General features: G+C 43.5%; 1 protein-coding gene across 1 annotated transcript in view; it reads right to left on the bottom strand.

Moving 5' to 3' along the window:
• Positions 1-5,907: 5,907 nt before the first annotated feature.
• The window catches only part of CIB1 (calcium and integrin binding 1), a 17,110-nt gene continuing 2,155 nt past the window's right edge, over positions 5,908-20,862 (bottom strand). Inside the window, exons 2-7 of the mRNA XM_069984348.1 lie at positions 18,321-18,355; positions 14,153-14,255; positions 13,354-13,507; positions 11,906-12,024; positions 8,976-9,064; positions 5,908-7,583 (exon numbers count right to left, since the gene is read on the bottom strand). Of these exons, the coding sequence (XP_069840449.1) occupies positions 7,562-7,583; positions 8,976-9,064; positions 11,906-12,024; positions 13,354-13,507; positions 14,153-14,255; positions 18,321-18,355 (522 nt within the window). The 3' untranslated portion in view covers positions 5,908-7,561. The remainder of the gene's footprint in view (positions 7,584-8,975; positions 9,065-11,905; positions 12,025-13,353; positions 13,508-14,152; positions 14,256-18,320; positions 18,356-20,862) is intronic.

Here is a 20,862-nt window from a genome sequence, read left to right as displayed (position 1 = left end):
GTCTTGTTTCACTTTTCTTTCTGGATTTTAATTCTATAGCATTTTGCCTTCTTGTAATATCTATTAGGCCTCTTAAGCTCCAATCTGCAATGTTACCTTAATATCAATCTATGTAACAACTCAGGTAAATATCTACATCGCATTTCTTACCAATAGTAAGGATAGAACTCACTTAAAATATTGTATACTAAAAAGTATGAGCATAGATATCCATAAAATTGTTTATTCCCTTGATTTTAATCTGTATTAATGATTTTGTTTTAATAAAATAAACTATGTCCAAAATGCAACACAACAGGACAATAACGCAGCGTGGGTAAACAGATTGTGAACATAACGTAATGAATAAAGTGCTCAGTGCGTTTCCATACTAGTCACTCATTAGTCAAAGCTAATATCGGCAAAAAGTACGTCAGAGTTGGCATCAGGACAATCGCAGCACGATGGGTAAGTTGTTACAGTGAATTTTGGTCCCCGGTTGATGCGTGGAGATACCTTATAGCAACAATAGGTGGTATAGGTAATGGTGATGTGTGCTGGCTATATGAACGACTAGTATGGAAACGCACTGAGCACTTTATTGGCTGCTATCTGTAGATGTATTGGGTAGAGGAATTTAGTAATATACAGTATGTTCACGGTCTGTTTACCCATGCTGCGTTATTGTCCTGTTGTGTTGCATTTTGGACATTGTTTATTCCCTTGTTTTTAATCCGTATGAATGATTTTGTTTTAATAAAATAAACTATTTTATGGATAGCTATGCTCATGAATTTTAAGTATACAACTCTTTCACATCATGCTAGGGAGATCCGCTCTCCAATGTGGATTGCAAATCTTGTTACAGTGCCTAAAGATTGGGCACAGGTGCAAGATGTGGAAGCAGGGCTCAGTGCTGGAAGCTGACTGTCAATAGAAACAGGGATAAGAGGGAAGCGAGGAGGCATTCCAGCCGAGAGCTTGGTAAAGCCTCTTGCACTGCATCAGATGATAAAAGCATTTTTCTACGTTATTAGAGCACAGATAGATATGTGAAAGGTACCATGTGTCTCCTTGGCCTAGCACCTGACATTGCCAGCGGCTTTGAACATGAATTGCAGCTGACAGATTCCATTTAAAAAGAGGACCTGTCACCCCCCATGCCGGGGTAACAGGCTCCCGACCCCCAGCTAGATCCCCTTATCCTGACCTATTCCCACAGAGTCCTGCTCCCAGAGCCCATCCCGGGACAGAGATATCCTGGTCAGAAGCCGGTGCACGCTGTGGAGATAGGCCCGGCGTCCATAGAGAATGAATGGAACCGTGCGTGCTGCAGAAATGCGTCTGGCTCCATTTATTCTCTATGGACGCCGGACCTTATGTCCACAGCGCGCGCCAGCTTCTGACCAGGATATCTCCGTTCCGGGAGTGGGACTCTGCAGGATCAGGTCAGTATAAGAAGATCTGGCTGGGGGTCGGGAGCCTGTCACCCCGGCAAAGGGGGTGACAGGTCTCCTTTAAGGCAAAGGTAATGCACCAAAATTAGATTTTGAAGTGTTTTGGCTCATGGCATTTGAATTCACGACTATGTAACATCGATGCCAACTCTGACACATCAGGCACAGTAAATGTGAGGCACTGAGGAAGAAATCTGTGTATATATAAAATGGTGAATTGATTCCAAATAAACAGACACATCAATGTTTTCCAACCTACAGCTCTCTAGCTATTGAAAGTATACAACTCACATCATACTCAAACAGCCTTCTGCTTTTGCAATAGTTCAAATGCCCAAGGTTAGGGAACGGCGATGCCTGGATAGTTTGTAGTCTTGAAAAAAAACTGAATTCAGATCAGTTAGCTTAAAGCGACTCTGTACCCACAATCTGACCCCCCCCCCCCCCCCCTCAAACCGCTTGTACCTTCGGATAGCTGTTTTTAATCCAAGATCTGTCCTGGGGTCCGTTCGGCTGATGATGCAGTTATAGTCTTAATTTACTTTTAAACTAGCAGCCCTGTGCCCAACGGCCGGGGCTTAGATTGTGTATGCATTAGGCTGGCACAACCTCTCTGTCCCTCCTCATCATTAGGAATGCTCCAGGCAGATTGTCTCCTATTCATCAGCTGTTAGCCCGGCTGGATCAGTAGGGCACCTGTGCAATGTTCAGCATAGAGAAAATGTTCTAGGGGCATTAATGCATACACAATGACACAAATTAATTAAAGCCTAATGCATACACAATCTAAGCCCCAGCCACTGGGCTAGGGGCTGCAAGTTTAAAAGTAGTTTTTTAGGACAATAACTGCATCACCTGCCGAACGGACCCCAGGACAGATCTTGAATTAAAAGTAGCTATCCGAAGGTAGAAGTGGTTTGGGGGGGGGGGGGGGGGGGGGGGGGTCAGATTGTGGGTACAGAGTCGCTTTAAGTCCGATGTCCATGGGGAAATCACTGTGCCATGGTGACAGGTTCCCTTTAAAAACAATATGATACCATGAGAGAGTATGGCATAGGCAGATTACATAGGTTGGAATCAGCAGTCTGTCAATTATAAAACAACCCTAGGAGAGACTTAAAAAAAAAGTTCTAATAATACCCCCTTTTGCCATTAAAAAAAAAAAAAATATTTGGTGCAATTTATTGTACATGTAACTGCCTGGGCAATTACATTGTGAGAGCAGGAGTGTGGCACAGTAAACAGTGTAAGTGATATTAGGTCACATCACAAAAAAAAAAAGTAATCGAAAAGTCAGACACATACAAATGTGGTACTGATCAAAATTACAGATTAGTAACTAGAACTGGCTGGGGCCCGTAGCAAACTTAATTGCGCCCCCTGTTAGTCCTCCCAGTAGATAGCACCCCCCAGGTCAGGCATCTCCCCCAGTAGATAGCTTTTTCCCATGTTAGACATCTCCCCTATTCACGCCTCCTTCAGTAGATAGCATGCCCCCATGTTGGGCATCTCCCCTACTTGCCCCACCTGCGACATTGACGTCTGATTCTGGCATTTAAAGCACCAAACCTTAAATGGAATCTGTCAGCACCCGGACTGGACCCAATGTGCTGACAGTGTAGTATAGGTATGTGTCCCCTGGTGTGCATGGTCCCTGTCTACAAAGCCTCCATGTAGTACATTTTTACACCCTTTACAAACACACTTTAACCAAGTGTCAAAGTGGAGTAGTAGCTTGGGGTTTGTGACGCACCTTGGCACGCCTCACCATTACTTCCTCCTTCTCGACTTCCTGGCTCCTGCTCCCAGTTGCTGTCATGCAGTTGCACGCATGTGCTGTTGCTGGCAAGGGCCGCAGACTATTCCCTCTGGGGGTGCGCTCCCAATAACGCCATTTACGCATGCAGTCAGGAGCGCCCCCCAGAGGGAATTGTCGGCACAGACGCAAACTGGCAAGTCGTCGGATGGCCCTTGCGAGTACAGCACATCCATAACAGCAACGGGGAGCAGAAGGCAGGATAATAATAATAAATGATATTTTTATTTGTATAGCGCTCACAGATTCTGCAGCATTTGACATAGGTTTGCCAATTATTGCTCTCTGTCCCCATTAGGGCTCACAATCTAAATTCACCTATCTGTATGTTTCGGGCTAATGCAGAGTTTCCCAACCGGAGTGCCGCGGCACACTGGGGTGCCACGGGATCCCGGTGGGAATTGTCACTGTCTCTTTAAAAGGAACCTGTAACCCTCCGTGTCGGGCTGAGAGGCTCCCGACCCCCCGCTGGGGCACCCTATACTCACCTGATCCCGCCGGGTCCCGCTTCTGGAGTCCAAAGCTCATAGAGAATGACGGAGCGTCGGACTCGTGCTTCAGGCGCTAATATCTCAGTCACCCGACCACCTCCAGAAGCGGGAGCCGGCAGGATCAGGTGAGTATAGGATGCTCCAGCGGGGGGTCGGGGGCCTGTCACCCCGGCACGGGGGTGACAGGTCCTCTTTAAGCATCCCGAGAAGCTGCAGCCACGCAGCTTCTCGGGATGCACAGATTACTTTGATGTTCCGCCCGCACAGTAAGTCCCCATCAGAATCCTGCTCCTACATTCACTCCCATAGGCTGCCGGCACTTCATACCTGCAGCCTATGGGACGCCGGGACGTGAGCTCTCCGGCAGGCGTGATGATGTGACGTCATCACGCCTGCCGGAGGTCCCGTTCCTGCGGCTCACAAGATGGAGCCTGAAGAGGAGGAGAGCTGCTGCCTGCAGCCACACAGCCCGGATTAGGTGAGTAGGATGTTTGTTTTTGTTTTTTTTAGGGGCAGAGCAGGGGGCATTATTAGTTCATGGGGGGCACCTCTGGGGGCATTATTAGTTCATGAGGGGGCACCTCTGGGGGCATTAGTAGTTCATGAGGGGGCACTTCTGGGGGCATTAGTAGTTCATGAGGGGGCACTTCTGGGGGCATTATTAGTTCATGAGGGGGCACTTCTGGGGGCATTATTAGTTCATGAGGGGGGCACTTCTGGGGGCATTAGTAGTTCATGAGGGGGCACTTCTGGGGGCATTAGTAGTTCATGAGGGGGCACTTCTGGGGGCATTATTAGTTCATGAGGGGGCACTTCTGGGGGCATTATTAGTTCATGGGGGGCACCTCTGGGGGCATTATTAGTTCATGGGGGCACCTCTGGGGGCATTATTAGTTCATGGGGGCACCATTAGTTCATGGCGGCACTTCTGGGGGCATTATTAGTTCATGGGGGCACCTCTGGGGGCATTATTAGTTCATGGGGGGGGGGACTTCTGGGGGAATTATTAGTTCATGAGGGGGCACTTCTGGGGGCACCTCTGGGGACATTATTAGCTCATGGGGGCAACTCTGGGGGCATTATTAGTTCATGGGGGCAACTCTGGGGGCATTATTAGTTCATGGGGGCAACTCTGGGGGCATTATTAGTTCATGGGGGCAACTCTGGGGGCATTATTAGTTCATGGGGGCAACTCTGGGAGCATTATTAGTTCATAGGGGGCAACTCTGGGGGCATTATTAGTTCATAGGGGGCACAGCAGGGGATACTACATACAGGGGGCATTTCACATTCCTACTCGCTTTACTGCACATAACACCAAACAGCGCAGTTACTTTGGGAGCCGACAGGAGGGAGAAAGGAAAGGAAGTTGCTAGAAATGTGCGGAACCCAAGATGTTTGTCTTGCAGGTTCTGAAGAGATGAAACATAGCTGGAAGAAATCATCATGGAGGTCTGGATGAAGAGGAAGAGGGAAAGTGACGCCTCAGATCAAAGAAGACGTCACCTGTGAGTCACTGTATGACAGTTTTCTTATTTTGTAGAACATTATTTAGTAGGGGTGCCCCGAGCTAATTTTTTTCCCAAGGGGTGCACCGAGGTGGAAAAGGTTGGGAAGCACTGGGCTAAAGGGTAAATATGCATGAAAACGAGGAGGAGGAAGTAGTGGTGAGGCATGCGCCAAGCCACTACTCCTTTTTTTACATTTATGTGTCAAATGTTTTTCTAATTACAGGTATTCTTTAATTTGGAACAATATATAAACATGCTAGAATATTATATGACTTTGTAACAATAACCGGCATCTTGCCTATTAGATCTATAGGAAAGTACAGTCGCTACAGCACTGCAGAGTTTAGAAAGCTGTACCGAGTGCAATGATACATGTGAAAAATGAATACAAGAGCAGGACTGTAATAGGAGAAGATTTATAGCTGATCTGTCTGGACATCAAATATTCACAAAATCTTTTATAATCAGACTAGAAAATAAAACATGGGCACGCTGCTCCTTCTCTCCTGATTATATATGCGCTCTAAATATTTATAAAGGTTTTACTGCCTAAATGTTTACTGAGATTTATTTCCTGGCGTTCTTCATAAACAATAAAGATCAGGCATCTGGGATAGAACCAGAGGATGAAAAGAAAAAGGCGAAAACTGAACTTCAAAAGGAGAATTCACATTTATTGCATATTTAACATTTGTGCTCATTTTATTACATGTTTTGTAATTTAATATTTAGTATTAAAACATTTCAAACCCTCTCCCCCCCTCCAAAAAGTCAGATCTAATAAACAGACTGGGGGTTAAAGGGATACTCTGGTGAAAAAAAAAATCTTATATCAACTGGTTTCATAAAGTTATATAGATTTGTAATTTACTTCTATTGAAAAATCTCCAGTCTTCCAGTACTTAACAGCTGCTGTATGCTGTCCAGTCTGACACCACCTCCTGTATGTGTCAGGAAATGTCCAGACCAGGAGCAAATCCCAATAGAAGACTCTTCCTACTCTGGACAGAGGTGGCAGAAGAGAGCACTGAGTACACCACTACACCACTTCCTGCAGGACATACAGCAGCTAATAAGTATGGGAAAGACTAGAGATTTTTTTTAAATAGAAGTATATTACAAATCTATACAACTTTCTGAGCTCAGTTGGTTTAAAAGAACACTTTTTTTTACTATACAACTTTCTGAGCTCAGTTGGTTTAAAAGAACACTTTTTTTTACTGGAGTACCCCTTTAAATAGTAGTCATTTATGATAAATTACACTTAAGTTTAAAGTGTAAGGGCTAAGGTCCTTATGTTGGCCAAACCCGCCGCTCAGGGCGAACTCTAAACCTATAAGCAGCAGGCTACACATTTGAGTCCCACTGGTAAATGGCTTGAACATAGTCACTAGCAGACTACTAAAGGGGTTATACAGGATTGGAAATAACAGGTACTTTCTTGCAGAAACGGCACCACCCCTGTCCTCAGGATGTGTGTGGTATTACAATTTAGCTCCATTCACGTCAATGGAACGGAGCTGCAAAATGAGGAGAGACAAGATGCTTTTTCTGGCAGAAAGTGGCCATGTTTTACAAAGCCTGGATAACCCCTTTTTAACTGCATGGACTCACTACTGGTACACTGCAGTATATGTTGAAATAGACTTGACAGGGTGCAGACTTATACCTACAATGCACTTAATAAACAAAGCGTGAACCCAGTCTAACTCTCAGTTAAAAGGAATTTTCTAAAACAGTCATACAGTGTATCACAAGTATAAAATACATCAATTGATAATAAAATTGTCTTTTAAATCATTATAAAACTGAAATGTTATCAGAATGTTCCAGGAACGCTGGAATTTGCATAGTCAGTGACATACATTGAAAAACAACATGTAAAAATGTTGCTAAGTGAAAGATACTAGATAGACCTTAGAATACATAAAACATAGCATTTAAAATGTTTTACTTAAAAAAAAAAAAGTGCAGGGACACCAAGGATTTTCTTAGCTGAAAGCAACATTATATGCGATCATGGCTTTATGTTGATGTGGAACACTAAAAATTTTAGTCTCTATAGAAACGGATTATGGTCCATTCTTCTGCAATCACATGAGCAGTGTATGGACATCTACCCAAGTAAGCAGCCGCTGCCAGAGAGGTGTATATACCAATGTTAGTCTTATCAGTCAACCTGACGGATTTTAGGTAGTTGTTACCAGCGGGGGTTTCACACTTGTTCTCAGACACTGGTTCTAATCACAGTTGACAGGTTCATTCCAGGAGTAACATTGACCCCCTCTAAGGAGGTTACAGCAACATTCAGAGTATTATTTTGAAGGAGCTAAAAGGAAAGAAAATACAAAATTCTAGTGTTTCAAAAAGTAACCGCAATAGAAATTTTAATATGAATTACTACATTACTTTAAGTAGATTGTGATTTTTGCTTACTTTAAACGGGTTATCCAGGTTTAGAAAAAAGCACGGCTACTTTCTTGCAAAAAACAGCACCACCCCTGTCTTCAGGTTATATGTAGTATTACAACTCAACTTTATTCACTACAATGGAACTGAGCTGCAAAACCCACACCGAGAGGACAGAAGAAGTGGTGCTGTTTTTGGAAGATAGCAGCCATGTCACTGTAAGCCTTGATAAGCCCTTTGAGGTCTAGACTTGTGCCTACCAGCTCTACCACTGGGAAAAGGAAGACAGCCTGACAGCTAGATGTAAATTAACAGATGATAGAGGCCACGAGGACTAATCATGCTTAAAAAAATCTTTTCTTGTTCTTGTAATGAAATCTGAATGCATTTCGTTGTTGTAATAAAGGGATATATTTTGATGGTTAACTCTAGGTTTATCAACCTTAGCCAGTTGAGAAAATCTCTAAAAGTACAACTAAGCGATTGCAGGGGCGATTGCTATTGTGGCCTCCTGCAATCCCAAAAAGGGGACTTGAGTATCCTGTTAGAATGGAACAGCACACCACTGCTTCATTCATTCTCTATGGGAGCTGCTGGATAGTTGAGTATAGTGTTCGGCTGTCTCTGCAGTTCCTATATAGAAAGAATGGAGCAGTAGCGTGCATGCATGACCCACTGCTACATTCATTACAGGAGACTTTGATCCCTGTTCTTAAGATTGTGGGGGGTCCTTTAATCGCTTTCAGATTCACGGACTGAGTGCATTAAAAAAAGAAAAATAAACAATTAATATGTCAGTGGCATATTAAAATTTTTGAACGACTGGGGTCTGAGTGTGCGGACTCTGGCTGATCAGGAGAACAAGCTAGGAGAAGGCTGCGCTTAACACATTCCACTCGACTTAAAGGCACATGACCAGAAAGGACTCCCAATGTATAACTATGAAGCCGTCCTGGTCATGCACTTACCAATAAAGTTGGCCAAAGTTGAACCCTAACAAAAAGCCCATCCCGTGGGTCTATAGAGATGGGGCCATTTTTTTATCACGTATGAGCAGTTTAAACAACTTAAACAGCCAATATGGACTAAAATGTACAAGGCTGAGTCTATGAAAAGATCGTCACATCATCACATGTATGTTTGTTCAGCCATCACTTTTTTTTTAATCTAATGTGTATGTTATCTTAACACTGTTAAAGGTTACTGCCTTCAATAATGTAAAAGAAAAATGAAAAGTCAGTTATCAGCAACTGAAAGAATAATATAGGAATGACAATCTAGGTTAGATAGGATAGTCTCTTTTAATACATACCTGACAAAGTCAGGTGATCTAGAGATGACGTGCTGGAATTCAGAGTGATTTATTGTACCGTCTTTATCAATATCTGACTCTTCAAGGATCTAGGAAAGAAAGCAGAAATGTAACTGGTATATCCATGCCATGTAAGCACATTATAAAGGTCTAAAATATCCTGAATAACTGTGGAATTGCATTACTAGCAACCCCACAACAAATGAACACTCCTGGTAAAACCTAATATTATGTTATGCCTAGTACAAGGCACGGCAGGCCTTCTATCTTTCTTTTTACTGAATTCCTGATTTAGGCAGTATATACATTTTCCCCTTAAACCTTTTACGACCCAGCCCAAAATGGCGTAAATGACTGCATCAATTTTCACTTTTGCATTTTAGTTTTTCCTCCTCCTCTTCTAAGATCTCTAGCGTTTTTAATTTTTCTACAGGGCCACATAAGGGCTTGTTTTTTCAGGAACAAATGTACTTAGTAATGGCACCTTTCAATCTATCTTAACAAGCATGAAGGAACCCAAAAATCGAAAATAAAAATTGGTGAAATTGGGGGGGGATGCAATTTTGTAACTTTTGGGGGGGTTCTTGTGCCTACATAATGCATTTAACAGAAAAAAAGTGACATGTTAAAGTTAGTCCAAACACAATGATATGCAAGTTTACACAGATTTTCTAGTGTCTTATTTTTTCCGATGAATTTTAATTCTATTTTATGGAGCTGTATGGGGTGTCTTTTTGCGCCATGATTGTAATTTATTAATACCACGGACATTTTGATCAATTTTTATTATAATATATATATATATATAACCAAATAGATAAAAATAATGAGCAATCCTGGTGTTTTTTCCCCCTCTTTTCATTTACGCCATTCAGGATCACTATTGTTATATGTTAATAGATTTGACAGATATGCACGCTTCGATATATAACATGTTTATTTGTTTAATTAGGTTTTCATGTTTTATCAAAAAGACTGCATACACTAATCATTGCTATGCCATAGTTCATGACCAGTGTTATCGGCGTTCTGCACAGTCTGCCTGTGGCAGACTCTATAAGCAGATCCCTGGCTGGACCACATGGAGGTAAGCAGAACTCCTTTGGCAGACCTGAAAAGTGATTGCCGGGTCCCGATCATTAAAGAGGAAGTCCAGTGCGGGGGGTGGGGGTGTTGTGTTAAAAAGAAATCACTATGGCAAGCGGAGGGGGAGGAAATGAACTGCTCCCTGAGCCCGTGCTGTGCCACACAACGGAGCTTCTGGATGCGTCTGCCTGTCATTTTCTCTGCAGTTTCAGTTACGTCACGACCCGGCATCCTTGTCACAGGCTGGTGGGATTTCGCCTCACTGATTGGCGAATAGGTGAATATAACGGATTTTTTTTATTTTCCCCCGGCACAATGTCCTTAAAGTGTCACTGTCGCTATAACTTTCAAAATCTAAATCAACAGTAGATGTGATATAAAGCAACAGTAGATGTGATATAAAGCAAGTTTTCAATTTACATTCATTATTATTTTTTAGTTGACATGGAAAACACGGCACTTCCTGTTTTCTGACTTTTTTCTCAAAAATCAGGAACCAGTCAAAAAACAGAAGTCCTGTGTATCCCAGGCTATCTGAGCGCTCACAGAGAGAAGGCAGTCATGTGATTGATGGACACATTGAGCCGTGATTCTGAATCTGTGATGGTCGGAATTCCTGTGTTTAGTCTGTTTTATTCAAGCAGCATAAGTCAGAAAATCTGCCTCAGGAGACTGAACCCAGATGTCTGGTAAGTTTAGTTTTGTGTTACAGCATGATAACAAAAAGGTATATTGCAAACTTGTTTTATATCACATCTGCAGTTGATTTAGATTTTAAAAGTTATAACGACAGGTACACTTTAATGATTTTTTTTTTTTTAGTTCCCTGCCAGACTCTCCTTTAAGTGACAGGAGCTGCTTCTGTCACCTATACTTAAATGCAGCATTATGTCCCAGCGCCAAAAGCAATTTTTTTTTTTAAAAACACCTCCCGCGTACCTGTGCCCCATAACCTCTGTGGTACACGTACCGCAGGTTGAAAAACACTGGTCTAAGCTACTGAGCATGGATGATCACCACAACTGCGCACATTAGATGGAAATTCTCAAAGGGGAGCGTAACAAGTATCAAAGAAATTTTGAGGAAAAGGGCTATTTTAATGCATTAACAAAGGACAAATATAAATAAAATGTTGGCAGAATAGATAGCCTGGTGTACTCTAAAAACACTGAATAGCTAAGCTATATAAAGAACGCGTCTCTACACTATATGGATTCATGTCAGAATTTCTGTAACCATGCCCCCTGGTTAAAGATACTATATTTCCAGGCAACACTGCTGGTTATATTACGCACGAGGAGTCAGGTTACCGGTTTGTACACTACAGGCCATTATACCATTACCTGTCTTGTATTCTCTGAGACCTTGTCACCTGAAGCATAAATCAGTCACCTGTCATTATCCAGCTGAAACTGAGACTGGCCATAAGTGGCTGAGCTTTCAGTTTTTGGCAGGTACAGCAGTCTCCAAAAATAAGATCCCAAGGTAATGGATTATGGCTGAAGGATCAAAGTTGTAGGATTTTTACAGCTGCACAAAAAGTCAAGTCAGTCGATAAACGGGCATGTTGCTCGACGGCTGATCTCTGGTACTTTTACATGGGTGGATTATTGGCTAATTGAGCTTTGCTAGGAATGCTCCTTAGCAATAATTGGTCGGTGTTAAAGGGCTTTCACACTTAAGAAAAGTTGCTCGAGAATTGATTTTCAAGTAGAATACAAGTATTTAGTAAAAAAACAGACATGTCAGAAGTAACACGAGTAAAAAGAAACAAAATACATATTAGAACACTTAAATCAGATGACAACACATCAGTCCTATCACTGCAATAACACTGAACTTACATTTGCAATAAGCTGCCGCATCTCATTGTTACTTAGTTTTGAGTCATCTTCTTCCCCTGTCAAATGATTCACCAGCGTCTCCAAATCTCTTTCATTTAGTGCACCATCTCCATCAAAATCTACAAAAAGACATGTTTGTCAGTAAGTAAAAATAAAGACCTCATACTTACACTACAAGGCTATGTTCACAGAACATAGCAATGAGTAATGACAACTACAGCCATTATTAATGATCATGAACATCAATAACAGCTGTTTATATGTTGTGTGAACATAGCCCAACAGTGGAGACACCAGGTAATCAGATTAAGTAAAAAAAATGTTTCCCTTCTGCTTTACTGTATGGCCTGGGACGAGGTCAACAGGGAGATGGAGATTTAATTATAGGTCAATCATCCTGCTGGAGGACTAGATAAATGATGGCAATAATATACCTGTATGCAGCTTAACTTTTATATACCTGTTATACATGGTCTTTATTTCCTGGAGACTGACAGTTCTCGGACCATTTATTTCAGCTGCCATAAAGTAGCTGCTAACATGTCGATTCACCCAGCTTTACCAAGAATTACAATTTTTACCTAGAATGGGACTTTTGCAAACACAGACACCGTCCTGCTTCAGGCTGTAGGGTGTGTTGGGATTCACAATGTCTCCTGATGGTGAATGACACAAGACTAATAGCTAAATGGTGAGCACCATGATGGGCAGTCACCTGATGTTAAAAGGGTTATCCAAAACATGGCCACTTTTCCCCTCTTGTCTCCAGATTGGGTGGGGTTTCAAACTCAGTTCCATTGAAGTAAATGGAGCTTAATTGCAAATCACACCTGAACTGGAGACAAGAGAGGGGGAAAAGTGGCCATGTTATTGTAGCTCTGGATAATGCCTTTAAGGTGGCCAAACACCTTTAATAATGGACAACTGAACAATCATCCAGCTGTCAGATCTCTCTTCCGTCTGGCCCCTGTGCTCCCTATACACAGGAACATTCAGCACAGCTGAGTGATCCTGTGTTCTCTAGGGGGAGGAAAGGGTTAAACTGCAGCCAAAGAGCTCTCGAGGGGTCTGATATTAAAAGGAGTTTTGGTCCCTTTGACAAAATTACCCAAGGGCAGGCAAAGGCACAAAAATGCCATATTTGCCCCAATGCAGGGTTATCACTCTGGCCTGCTCTGCTCAAATACTCTAAAGATGCCCCAGTACACTCAGCACAAGAGGCACTTACATTCAGTGATGGCCGCAGCAGTCATTTATATGGGGATATTAGTGAGGCACATCAGTTAGTCTGTTACCGCAACAATACTGGACTGGGAGCGAGTGGAGGGACAAGTATGGTTCATGTTTGTGACCACCCCTACAACACTAAACTAATGGGGATACATGGAGCATCTTTTATGTTCAGGGCAAAAAAAAAAAAAATCTAATAAAGATGTAAAAGTTCTTACCAAAGATTCTGAAGGCGTAATGAGACTTAACTTCAAGAGTAGCAGAGTCACTAAAAGCACTCAGCATGTCAAGGAAATCTTCAAAGGACATGCTGCCATCTCTATGTTCTGAAGTGGAGAAAACATAGCAAATCCGTTGCTTAAAGGGGTTTGCCTGCCAGGAATAAAAGGTGAATTTACAAATGTATTTATCATAACCTCAGTATCATACTAATACTTCTTATCACTTCTGCTGGCCTCTATTCTCTCATATACAATTATCAATAGATAACAAGTGGAAACAGAGGAATCCGAGATGATGTGAATCTGTATGCATAAGACGTGGGCACAAACTTCTATAGGTGTAAATTAGACTACAAAAGTTTGACAAATGTTAGTGTGGGATCGCCATGGTTAGCAGCGTCGATACAGAAGCAAAGTGAATTGGTGCCAGGAGCACATCCTCAACCACTGCTACATTACAGCTCCAGGTCACTATAGTCGGGCAGTGAGAAGGAATCAGAGACCTAAGATGCCAGTTCTTATGATCAGAGAAGAGCCGACATTTATCATCTGTCTTTTGGATATGATAAAACCGTTCGCAGGGAAACTCCTTGGACAATTGTCATGCTGTGTATGGGAATGTGTAACCTTAGACTAGTACCTGACTGGTCCAGGATCCACCCATTGTCCTGGTAGTGTTTCTATAGCCATGGTACTACACAGGTTAGTAGTTTGCTCAGGGGAGAGGAATGACGTTGTACAGGACGGTCTGGGTTTATGATCAGACAGCATTTACTTTACCAGGAAACACAATTACCTTTAGTTCAGGCAAAGTGAGAAACCTTTCCTTGGGGACTCTGACAGATTCAATGTTGCTTCTCTGTTCCTTCTGTATCATTTCACTGAATCTTTTATGAGCACTTTAAAATAAAATGGAAACAAAGGACGTAATTATCAAGTGTTATAAATAATATACAGCTGCACAATTCACTGTGAACCATCCTGCGGATAGATATGCAAAATGCAGAATTCTGCTGCAAAATGGCAAGTCAATTAGGCTCTATTCACACCACCGCCATGGCTTCCGCTACAGCGGAAACTGATCAGTGTCTGATAGATCCAGAACTGCCCACACCCCATCAGGTTCCTTCTTTTCATAGGAAAAACAGCGCTGCATACAGCACTATGCTTTCTGTTATAGTTGCAGATATAGGGATGGTAGTATGAACCCCCAAAAGAAAAAGAAAAACCTGCATAATGCCTGCAGTGCCCTGCTCCCTGCGTATTAGGAGCCTGCCCTTTCAGTATTTTCATATCAATGCCTTGATCACCCATAAGCCATTTCAGATATACTAGAACCACTTTCTCTACAGCTAAACCGCATTCCCTGAACCGCATCACGCCTGTACTGAGGTTGTGTCTGAAAGAAAAAATATTTTCAAATATCCAATCAACAAATTCTAAAAAAAAAATAAAAAATGATGGGGGTCCCACTTTTTGGGGTTTCATCAATTAGCAACTGTGGCTATAATGTGCATCTATCTCTCTGGAGAACCTGGCATGTTCCTACACTACAGGCAGGAGGAGTGTGTGTAATTCTTCATGTAAAGCGACTCTGTACCCACAATCTGCTCCCCAAAACCACTTGTACCGTCAGATAGCTGCTTTTAATCCAAGATCTGTCCTGGGATCCGTTCGGCAGGTGATGCAGTTATTGTCCTGAAAAACAACTTTTAAACTTGCAGCCCTGTGTCAAGTTGGCGTGGCCTAGAGTGTCTATGCATTAGGCTGGCACAACCTCTCTGTCCCTCCGCCCCGCTCTTTTCATCATTAGGAATGCTCCAGGCAGGTATTCTCCTATTCATCACTTGTCTGAACACTGCACAGGTGCCTTAACGATCCAGCCCATGTGCCGTGCTAACACAGCTGATGAATAGGAGACTACCTGCCTAGAGCATTCCTAATGATGAGGAGGGCGGAGAGGAGGGACAGAGAGGGTGTGCCAGCCTAATGCACTGACACTCTAGGCCACGCCAGTTTAAAAGTTGTTTTTAGGACAATAACTGCATCACCTGAACGGACCCCAGGACAGATCTTGGATTTAAAGCAGCTATCCAAAGGTACAAGCGGTTTGGGGTGAGCAGATTGTGGGTACAGAGTCACATTAACCTGTGGGGGCACTGTAGGGAAACTGAACACACTGCAGATTACAGCTAATCTCCTAGCTTCTCTGCAGCAATATACCCCATAATCTGCTTTTTATTGCAGGAACCTTCTAAAAGTAATTCCCCAAAGAAAACATCCTCCTTATAGGCTGAGCTGAAATAACCATACAAACTAACCATACTATATTAAAGGGGTAGTGCAGCGTTTAACTCTTATTTACTAAATAACACACATAAAGTTATACAACTTTGTAATGTGTGTTATTTAAGTGAATGGCCCCCTTCCTAGTGTTCCCCCCACCCCGGAAGTGTTGGTGCATTATACTTATGTGTTCGCTGCGAACGCGCAAGTATAATGCACTAACACTTCCGGGGTGGGGGGGGGGGGACATGGGGAAGGGGGCCATTCACTTAGATAACACACATTACAAAGTTGTATAACTTTGTTATGTGTGTTATTTAGTAAATAAAAGTTAAACGCCGCACTACCCCTTCAAATCATTGTATAACTGGTTAGAGTTGTTGTTCTAGACTGGAGTAGAGTGCCAATCCTTGTGGGATCTACAGTGGCAGCTATATTGGTTGTCAGCTACAAAAAGCTGCAAATAAAAATGTCTGGGGAAAAAAAGTCTTAAAAGAGAAGACATCCTGTTATTTATTTACAGTGTGGGGCAGGCCATAGAAACATTTAGCAATGCTTAGTGACAGTCAGGAACAATTCCAGTACATAGAACTGAGCAACCAGTAACATAATGAGAAAACAAGGAAACTGAAGTAGTAGTTGGACACAGTCATAAAAACAAAGTACATAGATGGATTTTGTACTCTGCAAGCAAAGACATCAATATGAGCTCATAAAAAGCCTTAATATGGAGTGTAAATCAGATTTTATAACACAATAACAGCACTATGGCTGAACCTGCACTATAGATGCCAAAGGACGATTATGTTGTATATCTCAGATATTCACCCATTGTGCTTTGAGGAAGAGTGACAACTACAAAGACACTGGTGAGTTTATATCAGGGATGGGGAACATTTGGTCCTCCAGCTGTTGCAAAACTACAATTCCCATATCTGGAAAGCCAAAGCTTTAGCTTTGGCTGTCCAAGCATGATGGGAATTGTAGTTTTGCAACAGCTGGAGGACCAAATGTTCCCCATCCCTGGTTTATAGCATTGTCTAGAAGGGTTGACCAGCAACCAATATAACCAAAACTATGGCTCCCATAAAGGGTGTCAGTCAGCTTTTCCAGCTTCTTAAATGGAAATGTTTTTTCCCTATTATGAAGCATTAACATTGTGGACAATGGCAGAGAAGAAGCGGGTGATGAGTCTCCCTATGGTCCTGATGAGACAATAACTACACGTTGGATACATTAAAGGGGTTGTCCGGCGAAAAAAAATTATTCACAGAATAACACACATTACAAAGTTATACAACTTTGTAATGTATGTTATGTCTGTGAATGGCCCCCTTCCCCGTGTTTCCCCCCACCCACGCTAGACCCGGAAGTGTGGTGCATTATACTCACCGCATGTCGTGTCGTCCACGGTCTCCGATCGTCAGCAGTGACGTCTTCTTCGGGAGCTTGGCGGATCTTCCCGAGTGCCGGCCACCCTCTGCAGCGTCATCCGAAGCTCAGCCGCGATTGGCTGAGCATAACTGTGCTCAGCCAATCGCGGCTGAGCGGCTGATGACGCGGCCACGTCATCAGCTGCTCAGCCGCGATTGGCTGAGCACAGTTATGCTCAGCCAATCGCGTCTGAGCTTCGGATGACGCTGCAGAGGGCGGCCGGCACTCGGGAAGATCCGCCAAGCTCCCGAAGAAGACGTCACTGCTGACGATCGGAGACCGTGGTCGGCACGCGACAGGTAATGTATAGCGCACCACACTTCCGGGTACACGGGTGGGGGTGGTGGGACACGGGGAAGGGGGCCATTCACAGACATAACATACATTACAAAGTTGTATAACTTTGTAATGTGTGTTATTCTGTGAATAATTTTTTTTCGCCGGACAACCCCTTTAAATTAAACTAGGAGCCACTAACAACTGACTTCAAAGTGCCGCAGACCGATGTAAGGATTGTCCCTCCCACTCCTCCCGGCTCGCTGTCTGTGCGTGTAATAGCACAGTGCAGTGAGCGTAAACGAGAGGGAAGCGAGCAATGAGCTGACAGGAAGATTGGCCCCTGTAATATGGCTTTTACTCAAATTCCTTACACAGCAGCTGGTTTAGCAACACAGCCCCTTCATTCAGCGCTGATCAGAGACCCCACTATCTGTGATCAGAAACTCCTTTAAAGGGGTACTCCGGCCCGGGGGTATTTTTAAGCTATGGCTGGGGAAGGGGTGGTTATGGACGGCGGAGGTCACTTACCTCCCTGGTTCTGGTTCCGGGTCCCGGATTGTGCCGCCCGGTACACCCACCCTGCGGCGGCGTCTTGGTGTGAGCTGCCGCATGAGACCTGACGTCTCAAGGCAGCTCAGCCATTCAGCGGCCGAAGCTGAACTCCGCTAGGAACCCGGCGCTGGAACTGGGGAGGTAAGTGACCTCCACCGTCCATTACCACCCCCTCCCCAACCATAGCTTAAAAATACCCCCGGGCCGGAGTACCCCTTTAAGGCATAAAATGAATACGTTAATTGGATTGCAAAAACACAGTGTGAACCCAGCCCAAGAGATTGGAAATTAATGCATGAATAATCATTTCTGGGGAGGTTCCTCACGGCTTTCATCTACCATTCTACTTCTGGCTGCACCACATGATAGTAACACATACACACATCAAAGATAAGGTATAATAAGCCACATACAGCAGGATTTCCTGTTTTGTCAGGTACGTCAGCTCCTACAAGAAAAGAAAAAAAAAATTAACCCGAGTAAGATTTCTGTAGGCATTGTGGCACAGAGGAAGCGAAACAGCGTTGGAGTGAGGTGTGAGGCCAGCGGACTGGGACACACTACATCATATTTTTGTGATTTATTTTATTGCACGTGGTTTACTGGATTGCATTTTGCACATACTCTGTTCAGCGTACTGTGAGCATTTGAGGTGCGGCACTTGCACTTTACTATTATTATATGCATTTATGCTGATGAGTTTACAGAACGGCCATTCATTATCTGCACATGCACTTTATATTTCTCATGTCCCAGTAGTGGGACCTCCCAGGTCTTGTTTTTAACTTGTTTGTGGTAGATTCAATAACGTCTTGTTATGTTTTTCAATACATCAGTATTATGTGTTAGTACTCTTGGGCACAAGTTGGTTAATAGGTGTAGACTACATGACTAATGTGTCATCTTAGAAGGAAAATTTACTCCCTAGCCGCAGGATAGCAGACCACAGGGACGCTCAACAATGCCCCATGTGCCCCCAAGATTTACAAATTCCACTTCTCCACATATCTCATGTGAAATGGTTACTTATAGCCAGGTGGTGGAAATCTCATGACATTGCTGGCTCCTCAGAAGTTCTAAACATGGTTTCTACAAGTTATAACAGTAATGGAAGTCTATACGGCAGGTCTCTTATAATATGTATGCATTTTTGACAGCTGTCAGTTTGTGTCACTAGATCCGCAGCCAGAGAGGGACTTACATATGTAATATAGATATAAAAATGCATCCATATTACGCTTGTGTGAATAAAGTCTAAGGATGATTGATGGGGTTATCCACCCCAGGGAGCCCACCTATCAGACCGTTGACCTTTCTATCCAGGAGTCTGGCACATTCACATTACTAAGGATAAAATGTAAGCCAGTTACCATTAAAGGTACAGTCAATGGGCTCTAAGTATATACTCGCCCTCATGGGGTGACCGATCACTCATCACATCATAGGGGAATCAAAGTGGTTGGAACACACTATATAGACACCCTGCCTCCTGCTTCCACTATCTGCCCCCCCATACACTACACAGACACCCTGCTTCCACTATCTGCCCCCCCCCATACACTACACAGACACCCTGCTTCCACTATCTGCCCCCCTACATACACTACACAGACACCCTGCTTCCACTATCTGCCCCCATACACTATATATACACCCTGCTTCCACTATCTGCCCCCCATACACTATATATACACCCTGCTTCCTGGATGCAGTACCTGTCCCCCATACACTATATATACACCCTGCTTCCTGGATGCAGTACCTGTCCCCGTACACTATATATACACCCTGCTTCCTGGATGCAGTACCTGTCCCCGTACACTATATATACACCCAGCTTCCTGGATGCAGTACCTGTATACACTATATATACACCCTGCTTCCTGGATGCAGTTCCTGTCCCTATACACTATATATACACCCTGCTTCCTGGATGCAGTACCTGTCCCCGTACACTATATATACACCCAGCTTCCTGGATGCAGTACCTGTCCCTATACACTATATATACACCCTGCTTCCTGGATGCAGTAACTGTCCCTATACACTATATATACACCCAGCTTCCTGGATGCAGTACCTGTCCCTATACACTATATATACACCCAGCTTCCTGGATGCAGTACCTGTCCCCGTACACTATATATACACCCTGCTTCCTGGATGCAGTACCTGTCCCCGTACACTATATATACACCCAGCTTCCTGGATGCAGTACCTGTCCCCCATACACTATATATACACCCTGCTTCCTGGATGCAGTACCTGTCCCTATACACTATATATACACCCAGCTTCCTGGATGCAGTACCTGTCCCCCATACACTATATATACACACTGCTTCCTGGATGCAGTACCTGTCCCTATACACTATATATACACCCTGCTTCCTGGATGCAGTACCTGTCCCCCATACACTATACAGACACCCTGCTTCCTGGATGCAGTACCTGTCCCCATACACTATATATACACCCAGCTTCCTGGATGCAATACCTGTCCCCGTACACTATATATACACCCAGCTTCCTGGATGCAGTACCTGTCCCCGTACACTATATATACACCCAGCTTCCTGGATGCAGTACCTGTCCCCGTACACTATATATACACCCAGCTTCCTGGATGCAGTACCTGTCCCCGTACACTATATATACACCCAGCTTCCTGGATGCAGTACCTGTCCCTATACACTATATATACACCCAGCTTCCTGGATGCAGTACCTGTCCCTATACACTATATATACACCCAGCTTCCTGGATGCAGTACCTGTCCCTATACACTATATATACACCAAGCTTCCTGGATGCAGTACCTGTCCCCATACACTATATATACACCCTGCTTACTGGATGCAGTACCTGTCCCCGTACACTATATATACACCCAGCTTCCTGGATGCAGTACCTGTCCCTATACACTATATATACACCCAGCTTCCTGGATGCAGT

This window comes from Dendropsophus ebraccatus, chromosome 1, assembly GCF_027789765.1.
Source record: "Dendropsophus ebraccatus isolate aDenEbr1 chromosome 1, aDenEbr1.pat, whole genome shotgun sequence".
Lineage (NCBI taxonomy): Eukaryota > Metazoa > Chordata > Amphibia > Anura > Hylidae > Dendropsophus > Dendropsophus ebraccatus.
Note: the sequence above shows the minus strand (reverse complement) of the source record. Positions and strands in the feature narration are given on the sequence as shown.